Raw genomic sequence first — 21,989 nt, forward strand, 5'->3', positions numbered from 1 at the left:
ACAGAAAGTGTGTGTACTGTAGGCTATACGGTGAATAACTGTGACAGATCTAACCCTACATTTAATGTAATTTTACAGTCAAATACAGTTAAATTCACACGTCAAGTTTTTGGAAGTGAAAAAGAATAAGTTATTGTATAATATACAGTGAAAAAACGTAAATTGACATTCCCACAATTCCCTGCGTGACTCTTCACATTTTATGTAATTTTGTTGAAATAACTGTTTCTTCATAGTTTTTCTTAGTTTTTTTCTAATGAATGGTGTACATTAGGGCTTTATGTTACATTTAATGTTGTTCAATTAATGTTTATTGCATTTTTTTAAATTTCATGTGAGTTACCATTATGGTGTTTGGTGTGTGTGTGTGTGTGTGTGTGTGTGTGTGTGTGTGTGTGTGTGTGTGTGTGTGTGTGAATGACACTGTGTGTGAATGAAGCTTCTATATATTACTATTAACTTTCTTGTGGAAAAGCTGTTTGCGATGAGCTTTGATTGATCATGTGACTCTCATCACAGCTGTGATTGGTGGATATCAGTGCATTACAATGGTACAAAACAGATAATAGTATTTCAATAGATCGGAAAATTAACATTATATTAAATAATGAAATACTTTTTTTTACTGTAAATTTAACTCTGTAAAACCTAAAATGTTGCTATAGTATTTCTTACGGTAAATTTCTGGAAACCACAGCTGCCAGTTTATTACCGTAAATGTAAGTTTACGAGTCGAATGAAAGTGCTGGTACCTGCGCGGCCTGGCTGTAGGGCCCGATGCTGGCCGGGGCCCAGTGAGACCGGCTCTGGACGTGAAGTGTGTGTCTCTGAGGAAAGCTGTCGTTCTCGCTCGCCGTCGTCCAATCGTGAAGCAGAACGTCCATCTGAAGATGCTGACCGAGCGGGAGAGACGCCTGGACACACACCCTGACGAGACAACACACACTGAACAGCGTGTAACCAAACGTAACAAACGAGACCTTCCCAGACTTCCTATGTTGTCTATGAAAGCCTGATTTTTATGTGAAGGACTAGATCCATTTTTGCAACTGATAATGTTCAAACATTATTAAAAACAAGTGAACAGTCAGTAATAAAATAAGAACAAATACACAACTTACAGGCAGAGATGAAGACTAAATAACAAAGTTAAACTCTAACAGTGTTCAAGTACAGAAATTAATAATTAGGCCTAAATGTAAAATAACACTATTTGTTCACTGTAGAAATTAAATATAGTTTAATCTTTGTTAAAGCTGTATTTTGTTGTTTTATTAACATTAATGACACAGACGACAGCAGGAACATTAGTCTGGTGTCACTTTAAGACTGAATATACTGACAAACATCCGGTTTCTTTCTCAACTGTTCACTGACGACAGAACCGAGAGAACACTCGCCGAGACGGGCATCATTCTGTCTCTCTCTCTCTCTCTCTCTCTCTGTGTGTGTGTGCACGCGCTTCCGGTGTGTGTGTGTGTGTGTGTGTGCACGCGCTTCAGGTGTGTGTGTGTGTGTGTGTGTGCACGCGCTTCAGGTGTGTGTGTGTGTGTGTGTGTGCACGCGCTTCAGGTGTGTGTGTGTGTGTGTGTGTGCACGCGCTTCAGGTGTGTGTGTGTGTGCACGCGCTTCAGGTGTGTGTGTGTGTGTGCACGCGCTTCAGGTGTGTGTGTGTGCGTGTGCACGCGCTTCAGGTGTGTGTGTGTGTGTGTGTGTGTGTGTGCACGCGCTTCAGGTGTGTGTGTGTGTGTGTGCACGCGCTTCAGGTGTGTGTGTGTGTGTGTGTGCACGCGCTTCAGGTGTGTGTGTGTGTGTGTGTGTGTGCACGCGCTTCAGGTGTGTGTGTGTGTGTGTGTGCACGTGCTTCAGGTGTGTGTGTGTGTGTGCACGCGCTTCAGGTGTGTGTGTGTGTGTGCACGCGCTTCAGGTGTGTGTGTGTGTGTGTGTGCACGCGCTTCAGGTGTGTGTGTGTGTGTGTGCACGCGCTTCAGGTGTGTGTGTGTGTGCACGCGCTTCAGGTGTGTGTGTGTGTGTGTGCACGCGCTTCAGGTGTGTGTGTGTGTGTGTGTGTGTGTGTGTGTGTGTGTGTGTGTGCACGCGCTTCAGGTGTGTGTGTGTGTGTGTGTGTGTGTGTGCACGCGCTTCGGGTGTGTGTGTGTGTGTGTGCACGCGCTTCGGGTGTGTGTGTGTGCACGCGCTTCGGGTGTGTGTGTGTGTGTGTGTGTGTGTGTGTGTGTGTGTGTGTGTGTGTGTGTGTGTGTGTGTGTGTGTGCGCGCACAGATAACTCGCGAGTCCCAATTTTCGCCTCTTCTTCCACGTTTAAAATAGTTTGTAAATTGCCAAGACAAAACACGTCCAAATGATAAACTTTCACTCTATGATGGTTAAACAGCAGTTAATCCGCGAATCACACGCATGCCGATCCGTGGGGAGCCGATCCGTACGGATAAACGGCGATCCGTCGCACCTCTACTGGGAAGGGCTCGTTTCGTTACAAGCTGTTCAAACACTGGCAGTAAAAAAGTGATTAATAACAAGAAAATTCCTCCATATAACACCGGTAAAGGAGGAGACTTTCAACCCGCTTTGTATAGTTCTGTTGGTAGTGTAAATACAGTGTGTGCTCTTTCTCCATGATATATCACCGTTTATTTGTCAGTAAAATCCGCTGGATGACGCAAAATGAAGTGTTTTGTCTGTGAACAGCTCGAGAGCTTTTAAAACTACAGATTACATCTGCAATTGAATATTCCCGCCCAGAGACAGTCTGATCGACACAAGAGCCGCCGAAATCAAGTGCATTGTGGGTGTTGAAGTTTTTGACAATTTTTTATATATTTTTTAAGATCAAATGTTATAATTCCATTGTCATTTTTATAACCAATACCCATATTTCTAGTTATTCTCAGCTCTAAAACATATTAGCAGGTATAAATTGTATATTCTCTCGTCAATTTTATATATATACTTTTTTTTTTTTTTAAATAATTAATTTTTCATTTTAATTCATTCAGGATTCACACGGTCTTGGAAACCTGAATATATGAGAAAGTGTGATTTCTAGACCTGGTAAAGTCATGAAAAATAATAAATGTATGTAAATCTATGGGTATTTTTATTTGTATAATGAATATACATTTTTCTAGTTATTCCAAGCACTAGAATATATCACCAGGAATAAATTGTGAGTAAAAAAAAACAACAACTAAGATTCACTAACACTATTTGAAACCTTTATTCATCATGAATTATAAAGGTATTCATAATGCACATTGTAATGCATTAAATATTTTAATACTGTAACAAAAGTTAAACCCATTATAATATGAACAGATTTATTGTTGCATCATTGGTTGTTTTAATGCATTGTACTTTCTAAAGGTTTCCGTAACCAATAACTGCGGTTACAATTATTCATTCAATGCATTATAAGGAGCATCATTAATGCATTAAAATAGCTTTATAATGCATTATACATAAAGGCTTAGAGTGAAAGTGTACCTGGCGGGCGGATTGAGTGTGAAGAAGCTCTGATACACTGAGTTGATGAGGCTGAAGTTCTGCATGTCCCTGACGTACAGATGAACCAGAAGCACATGCTTCATCAGCCAGCAGTCCTCCTGCAGACGCCCTGAGAACACACACACACACACACACACACACACACACACACACACACAAACACACATACTGGTTTTTGTGAATTACCAGGACACTGCAGCCCAAACAGGTGTGTTGGTGTATTAGGGGGACACCCCTTTCCACTTGCTGTACAGAGATGTGGTGAAGATCAAAAAATCTATTTTGACCCATACAACACAGATTTCACTTTAAAGTTTGTTTACACAAAACACAATCTATAATGTAACAACCTGAAAATATACACAATTATGAGGACAATTTATAATTTGATACACAAGCCCCACCTATGACACAAAACGTTATTATAAGGACTAAAGTGATTTCTGAGGACACTAGATATACAACACACAAAAGTGTCATTTGAGTGTATTAAAGGGACATACCTGATATATGAGGACTAATGGCTTAACACATACACAATAGTAAAGACTGTGTATTAAAGGGACATACCTGATATATGAGGACTAATGGCTTAACACATACACAATAGTAAAGACTGTGTATTAAAGGGACATACCTGATATATGAGGACTAATGGCTTAACACATACACAATAGTAAAGACTGTGTATTAAAGGGACATACCTGATATATGAGGACTAATGGCTTAACACATACACAATAGTAAAGACTGTGTATTAAAGGGACATACCTGATATATGAGGACTAATGGCTTAACACATACACAATAGTAAAGACTGTGTATTAAAGGGACATACCTGATATATGAGGACTAATGGTTTAACACATACACAATAGTAAAGACTGTGTATTAAAGGGACATACCTGATATATGAGGACTAATGGCTTAACACATACACAATAGTAAAGACTGTGTATTAAAGGGACATACCTGATATATGAGGACTAATGGCTTAACACATACACAATAGTAAAGACTGTGTATTAAAGGGACATACCTGATATATGAGGACTAATGGCTTAACACATACACAATAGTAAAGACTGTGTATTAAAGGGACATACCTGATATATGAGGACTAATGGTTTAACACATACACAATAGTAAAGACTGTGTATTAAAGGGACATACCTGATATATGAGGACTAATGGCTTAACACATACACAATAGTAAAGACTGTGTATTAAAGGGACATACCTGATATATGAGGACTAATGGCTTAACACATACACAATAGTAAAGACTGTGTATTAAAGGGACATACCTGATATATGAGGACTAATGGCTTAACACATACACAATAGTAAAGACTGTGTATTAAAGGGACATACCTGATATATGAGGACTAATGGTTTAACACATACACAATAGTAAAGACTGTGTATTAAAGGGACATACCTGATATATGAGGACTAATGGTTTAACACATACACAATAGTAAAGACTGTGTATTAAAGGGACATACCTGATATATGAGGACTAATGGCTTAACACATACACAATAGTAAAGACTGTGTATTAAAGGGACATACCTGATATATGAGGACTAATGGCTTAACACATACACAATAGTAAAGACTGTGTATTAAAGGGACATACCTGATATATGAGGACTAATGGCTTAACACATACACAATAGTAAAGACTGTGTATTAAAGGGACATACCTGATATATGAGGACTAATGGTTTAACACATACACAATAGTAAAGACTGTGTATTAAAGGGACATACCTGATATATGAGGACTAATGGCTTAACACATACACAATAGTAAAGACTGTGTATTAAAGGGACATACCTGATATTTGAGGACCAATGATCAAACTCAGAACATGGTGCACGCATTGTGCAAGTATGTAAAATATTTTTGTATAGTGCTGTAAATATGCTACCTTACCTTTTATAGTGTGTATTCAAGGATGTACTATTTGGGAGTGACATAAGGGATTGTCTGTCTGTCTGTCTGTCTGTCTGTCTGTCTGTCTGTCTGTCTGTCTGTCTATCTATCTATCTATCTATACACATAATGTAAATCTAGCCGGTTGTTTGCAGAAAAACCCAGAGTGGGTGATCATATTTAAGCGAAGAAACAACATTCAAACAAGCGGTGCAGACATAACAGTATGCACATTCTGTGAACAAAGAGCAAAGTTTATTTTGTTCTTGTTTACAGCAAAATTACTGTAGTTGCCCTTAATATTTTACATCACAAGATCATTTTGTGTATCAAGAAACATCCTGTGTGTACTGTGTGTAATGAAAAAACAAACGCTCTTACTTTAAGTGTAAAGAGAACAACTTAAATATTTTAACTGTTCCTAAGCATAACAGCTAAACTAAACATTGCTGAAAGCATACTGAATCCATGAACAAACTTTAACAGCAGAAGAATATTCTGCTTACATATAAACAAAAAGTAAAAAACAAAAACACCTAATGAGACTGTTTCTTTTTTAGGGTTAAGCCGCGATTCCTGACAAAATCCCTAATGTTTTGGAGCGTGCGAGTAGCCAAAGCTGGATGCTCAGCATTCTTGCACTGCTGGCATTCAATTTTAGTGGCGAGTTTACCCCTTGCTATGTGGTCGCGGAAATGCCTCTGTACTGCTGCAATTTCAGTTGGAGACCAGGCTTGTTTCTGCTTCCTTTTAGCATCATCCAGATTTTTTTCAGCAGAATTTTCATGATTCCCTACAAAAGAGGAAAACAGGTTCCTGAACCCTGGGTTGAACACTATGATGGCCAGAGCTCCTCTCCCTCTTCTCCCAACCAGCCACACTCTTACCAACCCTTGTCTTTAGTCAAGTCTTGTTGTATAGGTCACTAATCCGTAAGAGTAAAATTGGTTTTAACTGTTGGCCCAATGTTACATTCCTCATACATCAAATATCAAATTGTAAATAAAAGAATAAAATTAAAGACCTGACTACATGGTTGCTTATTTCCTAATATAGATTTAGGCCTGTCACTAGGGATGCAACGATAAACTGATTTCACTATTAACCGTGCTTTAATTCGTCACGGTTAATTAATCGTTAAGGCTTCTCAACACAGCGTTTCTTCTGCACGGAATAAAACTGCTGCAACTAAAAGTTTTTCCAACTGTGCGCTAGCTTAAAGTTCAGAGGTCAAGACTGAGCACTGAGAATGTGAACATGCTTACATTTCTGCACTATAATATGAACAGAAAGGACTGAAGATAAGTGTGCAATTTGAGGGCCATGTTGTATGTGGGTCCTGCAGCTTTTGACTCCTTGTTTTGTTCCAAAAGGATATGTATAGCTTGCTAATATTCAATACCAGAGATGTGTTTCTTTTTATTTATTTTCACTGTACTGCATTATTCATTTTCAAAAGGAGGCTATATTGTTAAGTCAAAAGCCAGTTAGAGCTTTTTTATTTTCAATGTTTCTACTCTGGTCCAAAAAAAATGAAAATACCAAACAATTTTGTAATATAGTTGATCACAACTTAAAGTGCATTTAACTACATTTGTCCTCTTTAATAGGGAAATACTTAGCTAATATTTAGCTAAGATTTTATATAGACAAATACTATTATTTTTTATTCTTATTTTTATTTATTTATTTATTCATTATTCTGTTATATATTTTCAGTGTAAAATTATTACAGGACTGGAAATGGACTATTATTTGTTTTAACTAATAGTGTTTTAAAATGAATTAATGAATAATAATTACTGTGATAACTGTGAAACCGTGATTATTCCTCAGACTATAATCGTACAGCCAAAATCTATAATCGCTGCATCCCACCCTGTCACGATAATCAATATATCGACTTATCGCACAATAAATGTACATGATCTCAATTTTTGCCAATGCAATACATCACCATTTATATTTACATAAAAAACACAATAACATAAAACATAACATAAAACATAAAAAAAGGAAAAATCTGTAGATGGAAAAATCTCCATAACAGTTCTTCGTCCATTTGTCTTTTTTCTATTTGTAAGAAAATGTGGATTTACTATTATTATTATTTTTTTTTACTATTATTCAAGTTTTTTAAGGTATCTAATATTTGGACACTTAATTTTCATGATCTAAATCATTTATGAATTAAATGTTTGTTTATTAATTGAAAGTGTGTGGCCTTCTTGCATTATTATGCTGTTATATTATTATTTTACATTCACTGGCATAAAATGGTCTTAAAATGACAATAATATCACTTATCACAATTATTTTAAGGGGCAATATATCGACCAACAAAAAGTTATCATGACAGGCCAATATAGATAAGTAGTTCTCATTATACTAGTAGTATTCTCATCATACCTTGAGATGAGCCTCCAAAGGAAGTCTCAATATCTGTGAATAGACAAATAAAACACTATAACAAACAGTAGTATTGCTTGGTCTGCATGAATTGAATCAAACCTTAATGGATATGCTGGCTGAGTGAGGTAGATGCTCATACCATCTGAGGTGCCTGTAGGGTTCACAACAGGCCGCCTAGCTTTCTTCATTCCTGTGGTATGAATAGAATGGCTCAGAATAAAGGTTCTGATGGAACATACTCAAACATTTCATAAATTATTCTACACATTTAAGTGGAAACTGTAAATCTCTAGCAAAAAATCCTCCTTTACTATAAAACCAGCTAAAATGATTGATCTAGAGAATTCCCTAGTACAGTGTTCTTTCTTTATATGATTGTGTGCTTTTACCAGGTTGTTCATGCTCCTCCCTCCTGCTGTGATATTTGTCCTTCATGCAATGATCTTTAAAAAAATAAAAATAAAATACATATTCAAAACATGGTAACACTTTATGGCAAGTGTGAATCTCATGAATTATCAGGAACTAACACAAGCTCAAAGTCTTTCATTCATGACTTCATGGATGAAAAACACCTTAAGGCTATGTTCACACTTAGCGTCTTTTTTCGAACTACCAGCGTCTGTTCTACATTATAACCCTATGGAGTAAACCGTTTTTTCAAAAAAGTCCTGAGCGCTTTTTTAGACGCCACCGCCGGCGTCTTTTTCTGCAGCTCAGAGCGTCTTTTTAAGTTGAAAAAAGTTCAACTTTTATGAAAAGAACGCCCTACGTCAAGCGCCTTTTTGACAGCTGACCAATGACAAGCGAGTAGTGAGACCTGTCGTTTCCATAACAACAAGAATAACAAGAAAAAATGGAGACGGTGCCGGTAGATAAACTTATCGTCCTTGTTTCGGAGCACAAGGAGCTCCATACAGTTTCCTTTCCTGTATAATGTCGTGCACCCACAAACGTCTTTGTGAACCGACATTCTCCTCCCCGGTAACTTCAAAAGCCATCGCAAGAGCCAACTTTCTCTTTCTCGACATTTTTTGCATCACACAGCACTAGGCTACTGTTGCAGCTGTTGTTATAGCAACAAAAGACGCGCTCGGCTGCTATTTGTAACCGAACGCTGCCAGCGTTTTCTTTTTTGCTAAAAAAACGGCATTGTCAACTTTTTCTTGTCAAAAAAGACACTAAGTGTGAACATAGCCTAAGACATTAAGACAAGTACATCATCATGATTTATGTTTATTATGCATGATCATGATGTTTCCATTGTTCACAAAAAACAAGGTATTTACTTTACATTGTAGATAAACCTATAGTCATGGCACATGATTCAAAATACAAAAAAACATTTTGTGCATGTAAGACTACTTGAATTATTAAAAGGAATATAGAAAAATAATAAATATTACCTCATGCATGCATACAGGCTAGAAGAGTATATCAATTAATGTCAGAACTCATGTTTTTCATTAAAGATGAGGTATCAAGCATGTTCATGTCTTCTTCATAGTAGCCTGTAGGAATATGGACAGAGCGCAACACTGGCCAATCACAGCACAGTGTGCAAAATTTGTTGACATCTCAAACAATTCATCACCACAGGCACTCACAAATCAGGCAACCAACTGGATCTGGTTTACACACGCAACTGCATCACAGACAACATCTTGGTGAGACCTCTCCATGTTTCAGATCATTTCCTCATCACTTTCAGTCTACAACTCTCTGCCCCTGCACCACCAACCCCACCACCAGTCACTTTCAGGCGAAACCTGCGCTCACTTTCTCTCGCCCATCTCTCCTCTGCCGTGTCTTCTTCTCTTCCCTCACCCCCACAATTCTCATCTCTGGATGTGAATACCGCAACGGATACCTTCTGCTCCACTCTAACCTCTTCTCTAGACAATATCTGCCCTCTTTCCTCCAGGCCAGCACGCGCTACTCCCTCTAACCCCTGGCTATCTGAGGTTCTTCGGGAACACCGGACCGAACTCAGGGCAATGGAGAGGAAATGGCGCAAATCAAAAGACACATCTGACCTGAGTATGTATCAATCTCTCCTCTCTTCCTTTTCCGTTGATGTTCATGCTGCAAAATCTTCCTACTTCCACAACAAGATCAACAGCTCCTCCAACACACGATCACTCTTCAAGACATTCAACTCTCTCCTCTGTCCTCCTCCACCACCACCACCCACCTCCTCTTTAACTGCTGACGATTTTGCGAACTTCTTCACCAACAAGACAACAACTATCAGCAGTCAGTTCTCAGCTCCTCACACACAGGAGCACAGACCGACCCCTTCCACAGCCAATCACCCTCTCTCCTCCTTCTCTCCGCTAACCGAGGAAAAAGTATCTACACTTCTCCTCTCCAGTCATCCTACCACCTGCCCTCTTGACCCCATCCCCTCACACCTTCTACAAGCCATATCTCACACACTTCTACCAGCTCTCACACACATCATCAACTCATCCCTCCATACTGGCACTTTTCCTACTGCATTCAAGCAGGCTCTGGTAACTCAACTGCTGAAAAAATCAACACTTAACACATCACTTGTAGAGAACTACAGACCTACCTCTCTACTTTTCCTTTCAAATTACTAAATGTAAATGTAAATGTAAATCCAAATACAGTAGTCTTACATCCAAATACAGACTGTATATGTCACTCATTGTTTACACAGTGCAGAGATTGTGAATACAACGGCTAAACAAAATTCGGTTGCAACAATCAGGATAAGCACAAGTAATTACCATTCTGATTAGCTGTAGTGACCACAATCACTCTGCACTGTATAAACAAATAAGTGACCTATACACAAGATGTATTTTGCATTTTGCATTTTATACAGCATGTATTTGGTTTAGTCTGTGCATGTTTGGGACCCATTGACTGCCATTATATCCCAGATGACACACGCAAGTCTGCAAGATGTCTGTTAAAGATCTCTTGATCTGGAAACATCCGCTGTCTAAAAACTTTCTTTCAGATGTCAGTTTTACATACATTCTAAATTATAAACATCTTAAAGACATCTAACAGACGTCTATGTGACATCTAAAAAGAGACATCCAATAGACGTATTGCAGATGAGCAAATAACCTAAATAATACATCTTGCAGATGTAAATGCAGACGTCAAATAGACATCTTCTAGATGTACGTGCGCTATCAGGGATATGACTGAAAGACTGCAGCGGTTTGAGTTAAAAATCTTTGAGTTCTACTGAAGAAACAAAGTCATCTACATCACTGACTCCTAGGGATTAGCAGTTGAACCTCACATTTTCATTTCTGGGTGAACTATCGCTTTAATAACACACTGTTTATCAGTATTTCCAGAAGACCAAGTTACCACTTTACTTGAGGGTTCACACACGATGAGGTCATAAGAAATTAATGCTTAGTTAATGATGACTACTGTATTTGGATGTCAACAGAATTCACATACTCTGTGCTGTGATTGGCCAGTGTTGGGGGTCTGTCCATTTACATGCAGGCTGCTATGAAGAAGACATACGTGCTTGATAACTCATCATAATTAATGAAAAACATTAGTTCTCACATGAATTACTGTTACTGATATACTGTTCTAACCTGTATGCATGCATGAGGCAATGCAGATTTTTGTATATATTATTATAATAATTCAAGTAATCTTATTTGAGAAAAAAAAATGTTTTAGTACATGTACCAAAAGCATAGCTTTTTCCATAATGGATATTAAAAATCTTGTTTTCTGTGAAAAAGAAAACATCAAGATCATGCATAATAACCTATTAATCATGATGATGTACTCATCTTAGTGAATGTCTTAAGGTGTTTTTCATCTATGAGGTCATGAATAAAAGATTTTGAACTCATGCTAGTTCCTGATAATTGAGATATTAATGGATGAAGTAATTCATAATTCTCCATTAATTTATGCATTAATTCATGGTAATTCATGTACCCCTACTGTAAAGTGCTCCCCAAAAACTTGCATCATTTACACAATGTTATAATTTAAGCAATCAAAAGCAACCTAAACTGCATTTTAAACATTTCTAACAGTCATTTTGGTTTCAAAAGTATATATACACATGTGGGTTTGAAGTTAAAAAAGTTTTAGTATTCTCATACCTTTAGATGGGCCTCCTAAGGCAGGATCAGTATCTGTGAATAGAAAAATAAAATACTATAACAAACAGCAGCGGCGCTTGGTCTATATGAATTATGCTTCTGTGACATCTCTGAACTACTGTATAATGTTTTGGTGCATCATATGGTGCACTTCTTACACTGACTTTACTGATTTGATGTTTGTATGTTTATGTGCTTTTACCTGTTTCTGTTTGTGTCTGTGGATGCGCCTCCTCAGCATCACTGTCTTCACTATGTTCCGAATCAGAAAAGTCTAACTTGTCTAAAAAAAAAATTGAGTATCAAGTAAGCTTAACATTGCTAATGTTAGAGTAAAAATAGAAGACATAGTGATAACTCTAATATCTGGTGAACATTACATTAAGATCTACGTTAGGGATTATCTTTAGGATATGAATATACTTAGTTAACTTCAAAATGTCATTTGTAACAACTTTAGTAGCATTACCTTCAATTTCAATTTCTTCTAGGGTTTTGCCGTGGAGATTTGAAAGAGAATCTTTCTCCATAGCGAGGAGTAACTTTGAAATCTTGGCCAGCTGGGTTGTAGCCTCCGGAAGTCGATAATATTCTCTGTGCACACGAATATCGTGGCCCAAGAAGTCCGCAACTTGGTCTAACTCGTGGTTTTTCAGGTTAAGCACCTGCGACAAAGTTGCCACATGTTTGCGCAGTTGGGTCGACCGGAGGAGTTCCGGGTTTTGTGCACCACACTCGTGTGCATAGATCCTCAGACAGTCTTGTCCTCTATAACAACTCAAACAGCTTGGTCGAGCAAACAGGAATTGGTTTTCCTCAGGGACTCCACATTCCCTTCTTCTGCTTATGAGGAGGTTTAAGGCATCAACCATGTCTGGTGACAGCAAAACTGCCACTTTTCGCCCTCTTTTACCCCTAAGTTCCACCCGACTAAAATGTGTACAAAGTTTTTGTTCAAACTTTGTTAGCCCAACAGCAACATCTTTGTGTAGGGGAGCTGTATCCCTCTCTAGAAAACCTTTGAGTTGCATTTTTGCAACCTCTCCTCCACGTCGCCGATTGAACACAATTATTTTTGCAAGAGTTGCTTTGCATAGGTCGCCATAGACTTGTGCTGATGGCATCTGTTTCAAGTTCTCAGAACCTAAATCAACAACCTTTTCAAGATGCTGGTGAAGAAGTTTTACATCCTCTGTGAAAGGGAGGGTAGACGGCTTGTTAAAGCGCCCCTCATTCAAGGTGGTCAAAGCTGTGTGGGAAACGAGTTCAGACCATTTAGCATCATACAGCTTTTTGAATGCTTGGGTTGACTTTATCCCCTCACCATCTTCTGCCATTAGAGCTCGGCAATGTACAATGTCACATATCTTATTCAGTGAGTGGCCCAACTTAAGGGCAAGGCTTGGAGTCTGGAATGAGTGTTTTACATCATCAAACCCAGATACCTTTTTGACAGCCTGGATAACAACATTGAATTTTTCAGGTCTCACAGCATCTTCAAGAGTCTGTACAGAAAATTCCTTTCTCAGAATCAGCAGAAGTCTTCCAACTTCCCGGAGCTTCTGTCGAATATAGTCAAATTTAGTGGGATCTTGCCCATGTTTATTGTAAAATGACTGGGCCAGCTGAAGAATGCAAAAGTCACTCCGCACAGCAGCAGAGATGTCATCGTCTTTCATCACAGTTAGCAGTTTCCAAACACCTTGTGATATTTGTTGGCAGAGGGCTGCATTAGACATTGTTGCCAAAGACAAGACCCTAGTTCTTCCTGGCTCTGCCTGATCTTCCACTGGTTTGGAAAGACAATTTCGAACGTGTCTCCAGAGATCCCTTCGGAGAAACATTGCATGGCAATACATACAGTGCACATAATCTTTTGAATCATATCTTTTCTTTGGCTTACGTCTGAGTTTTAACAATCCAGTCCCATTCGCTAAAACATCTGCATTGTGTTCATAGTTTCCTTTGTTCCGCAGTTTGTTCAGAAGTTTTTGACGCTCTTTGGAATGTTTTGGTAGAGCCAAAGCCCGAGCAACATCGACGTTTGAATTCTCATGGACTTTTAAGTGGCGTGTAAATTTTGACTGCGGTTTTCCACAAATGTAGCAGTAATTCTTCTTGCTTACTGAAGAGGATATATTTGAAGATTGTAAAGATGGATCTTCCCCTGTGCCTGTGATATCCTCAACAGTGCTTTCAGTATTGCCATCGCTGTGAACTTTCGATATTTGTACTTGTATGGCTTTCCTACTAGGCATTTCAAGCTGTGCTGTGCAGACTGGAACTTTTGGGAGTGAACCTATGACACTTTCTTGGCATGGTCTGCCATTTTGAATTTCTGCAGTAGATTTGATGCAGAACACTTCAGTATTTTTAATGTTTAAGAGTTTTTCTGGAGACGCTATGCTTACGTCTGAACCTTCTGAGACAGAATTAGGTACATAGTCCTCATCCGACATGTTCTCACTGGAAAATTCTACTTCGGAATCCTGAAATAGTAAACATATCTTTTGTACATACTCAGAAAGTTTAGTTCTAAGGAAGAAAAATGCTGAAAAATAAAACATATCTGACTATTCAATAAATCATACTTACGGATGTTGAGGGGTCAGGTTTGGGCTTCACATTTTTCTCGTAGCAAGTTTTATGCCAGAAGCGGGAACAAACTAGATTGAGCATATAATAAACAAGGTTGGTTTCATTTGAATAAAAGGTGATTCAAGAAAAGATGCTTTAAAAAGTGATAGATAAAGCAGTGATAGATGATCAGTGTGTTTGAAAGTGTGGCTATAAGATGGAAGAGAACAGACAGGGTTCCCACACCTTAGTTAACTTCAAATTCAAGGACCTTTCAAGGACTTTCCAGGTCCAATACTCTCAAATTCAAGGACTTAATGTGGGGACAGATTTCAAGTGAGAGCAAGGTTATATCTTGTTACCTTATAAGATACATTGTTACAGTTTTGCGCGCGTGAACGTCATGGCAACGTACAACACAAAGTACCTTACGCGGGAAACACTTAGCGTAATGCGTAAATGCGGGTAACTAAGGTAAATCAAGCAAGCTAATATGGCCACGAAGTGTTGACGAAATAACACATTAGCGGACCGGAATAATATGGATTTTTTTCCAGAAAACTTCTTGCACAAAATAAATTCAAGCACTTTCAAGGACCTGTATCTATGTGTGTTTATTTTCAAAAACTTTCCAGGGCCTTGAATTTTTTTTGTCAGATTCACAAACTTTCAAGGATTTCAAGGACCCGTGGGAACCCTGACAGAGAAAGGAGAAGACTAATATAAATATGAATCGATTACACAATTACACAGGCAGACAGACTGAGCAAGACAGAAAGAAAGAATGAAAAGTTAACTTTTTCAAGCTAATTTAAAGATGCATTTAGAACGTCAAGATTACACAGTTTTAGGGTTTCAATGGTAAAGCATTTTTAAAAGTATTAAAATTGTCTGAACAAAATACTTACCCTTACATCTCACACCAGCCCACTTAAAAGCGGAATAAGGACCACTACAGCAATCACATTTATTCAAGCTTGATACTACCGTAGATATTATGACATGTTTACAGTTCTGTTGAAAAAAAAGAAGTTATAATTGATTAGAGGAAATTATACTGTATTACTATAGTTAGGTGTTAAAGGCACAATAGAATGCATTAATACAATATTTAAATTGGTCTCTGATATCTATACAGAAGGTATGTGGCTTAGGTAAGGGCAAAAATGATTTAGAAACAGTTTTATCTTTCCATATTATTCAACAATGCCAAGGTAAATTTCAAGGTTTTTCATTATATGGCACCTTTAAGACATAGGGCTAAGGTTTGAACAAGTTATTTTAATTTCACAAATAACAAAATGTATATCACAAATGTACTGCACTGTAGTATGACAAAAGCAGTAAGTATGGGGACATGGTGCAGTTTGACAAAACACACACTGAACTTCTACCCATCCCCCACAACATGACAAAAGCAGTAAGTATGGGGACATGGTGCAGTTTGACAAAACACACACTGAACTTCTACCCATCCCCCACAACATGACAAAAGCAGTAAGTATGGGGACATGGTGCAGTTTGACAAAACACACACTGAACTTCTACCCATCCCCCACAACATGACAAAAGCAGTAAGTATGGGGACATGGTGCAGTTTGACAAAACACACACTGAACTTCTACCCATCCCCCACAACATGACAAAAGCAGTAAGTATGGGGGACTTACGACAAAAGCAGTAAGTATGGGGGACATACGACACACAAACCATTGTGCAGTTTGACAAAACACACCCTGAACTTCTACCCATCCCCCACAACATGACAAAAGCAGTAAGTATGGGGGACATACGACAAAAGCAGTAAGTATGGGGGACATACGACACACAAACCATGGTGCAGTTTGACAAAACACACACTGAACTTCTACCCATCCCCCACAACATGACAAAAGCAGTAAGTATGGGGGACTTACGACAAAAGCAGTAAGTATGGGGGACATACGATACACAAACCATGGTGCAGTTTGACAAAACACACACTGAACTTCTACCCATCCCCCACAACATGACAAAAGCAGTAAGTATGGGGGACATACGACAAAAGCAGTAAGTATGGGGGACATACGACACACAAACCATGGTGCAGTTTGACAAAACACACACTGAACTTCTACCCATCCCCCACAACATGACAAAAGCAGTAAGTATGGGGGACTTACGACAAAAGCAGTAAGTATGGGGGACATACGATACACAAACCATGGTGCAGTTTGACAAAACACACACTGAACTTCTACCCATCCCCCACAACATGACAAAAGCAGTAAGTATGGGGGACTTACGACAAAAGCAGTAAGTATGGGGGACATATGACACACAAACCATTGTGCAGTTTGACAAAACACACACTGAACTTCTACCCATCCCCCACAACATGACAAAAGCAGTAAGTATGGGGGACTTACGACAAAAGCAGTAAGTATGGGGGACATACGACACACAAACCATTGTGCAGTTTGACAAAACACACCCTGAACTTCTACCCATCCCCCACAACATGACAAAAGCAGTAAGTATGGGGGACATACGACAAAAGCAGTAAGTATGGGGGACATACGACACACAAACCATGGTGCAGTTTGACAAAACACACACTGAACTTCTACCCATCCCCCACAACATGACAAAAGCAGTAAGTATGGGGGACTTACGACAAAAGCAGTAAGTATGGGGGACATACGATACACAAACCATGGTGCAGTTTGACAAAACACACACTGAACTTCTACCCATCCCCCACAACATGACAAAAGCAGTAAGTATGGGGGACATACGACAAAAGCAGTAAGTATGGGGGACATACGACACACAAACCATGGTGCAGTTTGACAAAACACACACTGAACTTCTACCCATCCCCCACAACATGACAAAAGCAGTAAGTATGGGGGACTTACGACAAAAGCAGTAAGTATGGGGGACATACGATACACAAACCATGGTGCAGTTTGACAAAACACACACTGAACTTCTACCCATCCCCCACAACATGACAAAAGCAGTAAGTATGGGGGACTTACGACAAAAGCAGTAAGTATGGGGGACATATGACACACAAACCAGGGATGGAAATTAGCACCCGCCACCAGCCAAATGCGGGTGATTTTGTGTTGTGGCGGGTAAATTCGCTTCACCTACCGGCCACCGTGGCGGGTAAATAAAAATATACTGTTTCACACAGACGGCGGACACTTTTAGAGGACATAAGTGTACGCTGAAATAAAGTCTTTCACCTCAGAAAAACGGACTTTCTTGTCCTGTCTCGTCAGCCGTTATCCTGTTCTCATAGCGCACACTCTTCAAATGCACGCGCAAATGCGGCGGCGCGCGCTGTGTATCGCCTCACTGTATATAAAGTGCAAAATAAACTACGAGCATGCAACGCCGTTACGTTGTAAATTACACAAAATAAAAGTAATGCAGGGATGATTTTCATACTATTCACCAGGAGCAGTTTCCATGGTTCATTAACAGTTATTGTTAATATTGTGTATTCACCATGGTAACTGTCGTTTCCATATTAACCCCAAAATGCCACTTTATTTTTCTTTGTGTTATTTTTAATATTTTTAAATGACTCTAGTGGCTCATACCAACATTGTATTAACAAAAACTAGTTTGGAACTGCTATTTAATAGCTTTAGCATAGGCCTAATGTTTATTTATTAGTACTAGTCTTTACTATTAGTCATATTCTTACAATTTATGTTAAGTAAAGGGGGACAGTACTTGTGCATGTGGAAATAGCCGGTTTCAATAAAACTACTTGTGACATGTCATATTTGGCTTTGACTTTGACTGAACATTTGCTCTCACTTTGCGTAAAAAATATCTGGATATATATCGTATATCGATATTCAGCCTAAATAATCGGGATATGACTTTTGGTCCATATCGCCCAGCCCTAGTTTCATTATTGGGACTAAAAACCTAAAACTGGAAGCCATAAAAGACCACGAATCATTCAAATGCCACATCCAGGTAAAAAAGAGAAATATATATAAGAGAGAAAGAGAAAATGTCAGTATTTCATTGAGACTTGAGATTAAATAAACTGCTTAAGTATTGTAGATCTTAGAATATAGTATTAATTTTCACATGCAGTTACACATTGTCGGTTAAAAACAAGAAAGTGGCTGGTAAAAACATTGAGTGGCTGGTAGATTTTGAAATCCACCAGCCACAGTGGCCGGTGGACAAAAAAGTTAATTTCCATCCCTGACACAAACCATTGTGCAGTTTGACAAAACACACACTGAACTTCTACCCATCCCCCACAACATGACAAAAGCAGTAAGTATGGGGGACTTACGACAAAAGCAGTAAGTATGGGGGACATACGACACACAAACCATTGTGCAGTTTGACAAAACACACCCTGAACTTCTACCCATCCCCCACAACATGACAAAAGCAGTAAGTATGGGGACATACGACAAAAGCAGTAAGTATGGGGACATACGACACACAAACCATGGTGCAGTTTGACAAAACACACCCTGAACTTCTACCCATCCCCCACAACATGACAAAAGCAGTAAGTATGGGGGACTTACGATACACAAACCATGGTGCAGTTTGACAAAACACACACTGAACTTCTACCCATCCCCCACAACATGACAAAAGCAGTAAGTATGGGGGACTTACGATACACAAACCATTGTGCAGTTTGACAAAACACACCCTGAACTTCTACCCATCCCCCACAACATGACAAAAGCAGTAAGTATGGGGGACTTACGACAAAAGCAGTAAGTATGGGGGACATACGACACACAAACCATTGTGCAGTTTGACAAAACACACCCTGAACTTCTACCCATCCCCCACAAAATGACAAAAGCAGTAAGTATGGGGACATACAACATATGATACACATGCTAGCTCAGAATGAACCATCATCCATATACCATTGTAAATTAAACAATTCCTATGACTGATGATACATGGGGCAACTTTATGAGCAACGTTGCGGGGCAACTTGGGTTAATGTTGGCATCAGTGGGCAACCAGAAGAGACACAGGGCCCATGACTGATTTAAAGTCTGAAAAAAATTTTTTTTACCCATTCTCAGTTGGGAAAGTGCCCAAGCAACATTGGTCAAAAAAAGTTGCCTGGCAAGATTGCTCAAAATGTTGTCCTGTGTATCATCAGCCTATCACTATCTTTTTTAATTCTTTAAGTTTGTAATTAAAAATCACTGTTGTTGCCAACTAAAGAACATTTAAGAAATAAATGCTTATTAAATGCTCATTTTTAATGGAAAGTACATTACCTGTTGAGTGTTGTCATGACATGTCAGCTGAGAATCAGACGTTGTTGAGATCTGAAAAGGTTTGAGTACTGAACATTAAATTTGGATAACACGGCAGTACATGGTGATGCTTTGAGTATCCAAAACAACTAATGTGAAAATGACATAAAGTGAATTCTTAGATCAAACAATCAGGGCATGTGAGAATTCATTGCAGCACACAGTCCTAATCGTCTGTAATGCTAAGGTAATGATTCTACATCATCTTACCAAAGTTAATGGAGATTTAACTACCTGTTGAGCATTAGAAACACACACTTACCTCCTTTGACCCGTCTCCTGCTGCACAGCTGACCAAAGCATGCACCTGTTGTTCGGTCTCAGAACAAACCTGTGAAATATGAAAGATTTGTGTAATCAGATTGACAAAAGGTCAACTATACTATGTTATAAAACACTTTTTATGGAAATCTTAAAGAAATCAATAGTTTATAAGGATTTTGCATCATCTTACCAAAGTTAATGGAGATTTAACTACCTGTTGAGCATTAGAAACACACACTTACCTCCTTTGACCCGTCTCCTGCTGCACAGCTGACCAAAGCATGCACCTGTTGTTCAATCTCAGAACAAACCTGTGAAATATGAAAGATTTGTGTAATCAGATTGACAAAAGGTCAACTATACTATGTTATAAAACACTTTTTATGGAAATCTTAAAGACATCAATAGTTTATAAGGATTTTGCATCATCTTACCAAAGTTAATGGAGATTTAACTACCTGTTGAGCATTAGAAACACACACTTACCTCCTTTGACCCATCTCTTGCTGCACAGCTGACCAAAGCATGCACCTGTTGTTCGGTCTCAGAACAAACCTGTGAAATATGAAAGATTTGTGTAATCAGATTGACAAAAGGTCAACTATACTATGTTATAAAACACTTTTTATGGAAATCTTAAAGACATCAATAGTTTATAAGGATTTTGCATCATCTTACCAAAGTTAATGGAGATTTAACTACCTGTTGAGCATTAGAAACACACACTTACCTCCTTTGACCCGTCTCCTGCTGCACAGCTGACCAAAGCATGCACCTGTTGTTCAATCTCAGAACAAACCTGTGAAATATGAAAGATTTGTGTAATCAGATTGACAAAAGGTCAACTATACTATGTTATAAAACACTTTTTATGGAAATTTTAAAGAAATCAATAGTTTATAAGGATTTTGCATCATCTTACCAAAGTTAATGGAGATTTAACTACCTGTTGAGCATTAGAAACACACACTTACCTCCTTTGACCCATCTCTTGCTGCACAGCTGACCAAAGCATGCACCTGTTGTTCAATCTCAGAACAAACCTGTGAAATATGAAAGATTTGTGTAATCAGATTGACAAAAGGTCAACTATACTATGTTATAAAACACTTTTTATGGAAATCTTAAAGAAATCAATAGTTTATAAGGATTTTGCATCATCTTACCAAAGTTAATGGAGATTTAACTACCTGTTGAGCATTAGAAACACACACTTACCTCCTTTGACCCGTCTCCTGCTGCACAGCTGACCAAAGCATGCACCTGTTGTTCAATCTCAGAACAAACCTGTGAAATATGAAAGATTTGTGTAATCAGATTGACAAAAGGTCAACTATACTATGTTATAAATTACTTTTTATGGAAATTTTAAAGAAATCAATAGTTTATAAGGATTTTGCATCATCTTACCAAAGTTAATGGAGATTTAACTACCTGTTGAGCATTAGAAACACACACTTACCTCCTTTGACCCGTCTCCTGCTGCACAGCTGACCAAAGCATGCACCTGTTGTTCAATCTCAGAACAAACCTGTGAAATATGAAAGATTTGTGTAATCAGATTGACAAAAGGTCAACTATACTATGTTATAAATTACTTTTTATGAAAATTTTAAAGAAATCAATAGTTTATAAGGATTTTGCATCATCCTACCAAAGTTAATGGAGATTTAACTACCTGTTGAGCATTAGAAACACACACTTACCTCCTTTGACCCGTCTCCTGCTGCACAGCTGACCAAAGCATGCACCTGTTGTTCAATCTCAGAACAAACCTGTGAAATATGAAAGATTTGTGTAATCAGATTGACAAAAGGTCAACTATA

General features: G+C 38.4%; 3 protein-coding genes across 3 annotated transcripts in view; 1 reads left to right on the forward strand and 2 right to left on the reverse strand.

Annotated features, from left to right (window-relative positions):
* Positions 1 to 21,989, forward strand: part of LOC309478992 (uncharacterized protein) — a gene marked incomplete at its 5' end in the record, with an annotated part of 132,100 nt that overhangs the window by 80,523 nt on the left and 29,588 nt on the right. The window lies entirely within an intron of this gene.
* The window catches only part of dph6 (diphthamine biosynthesis 6), a 131,066-nt gene that overhangs the window by 60,559 nt on the left and 48,518 nt on the right, over positions 1 to 21,989 (reverse strand). The window contains exons 11-12 of the mRNA XM_082143454.1: positions 3,503 to 3,632; positions 753 to 927 (exon numbers count right to left, since the gene is read on the reverse strand). Of these exons, the coding sequence (XP_081999580.1) occupies positions 753 to 927; positions 3,503 to 3,632 (305 nt within the window). The remainder of the gene's footprint in view (positions 1 to 752; positions 928 to 3,502; positions 3,633 to 21,989) is intronic.
* Positions 5,822 to 19,907, reverse strand: LOC309479367 (uncharacterized protein). Its single transcript, XM_082143463.1, has 10 exons — positions 19,861 to 19,907; positions 15,487 to 15,592; positions 14,597 to 14,667; positions 12,471 to 14,490; positions 12,204 to 12,284; positions 12,002 to 12,034; positions 8,267 to 8,320; positions 8,017 to 8,067; positions 7,875 to 7,907; positions 5,822 to 6,258 (listed from the first exon to the last, which is right to left on the reverse strand). Exons 4-10 carry the CDS (start codon positions 14,458 to 14,460, stop codon positions 6,002 to 6,004), a joined length of 2,499 nt encoding a protein of 832 aa, XP_081999589.1. The 5' UTR covers positions 14,461 to 14,490; positions 14,597 to 14,667; positions 15,487 to 15,592; positions 19,861 to 19,907; the 3' UTR covers positions 5,822 to 6,001.

The sequence above is a fragment of the Leuciscus leuciscus genome (assembly GCF_965113295.1).
Source record: "Leuciscus leuciscus genome assembly, chromosome: 17".
NCBI classification, from domain to species: Eukaryota; Metazoa; Chordata; class Actinopteri; order Cypriniformes; family Leuciscidae; genus Leuciscus; species Leuciscus leuciscus.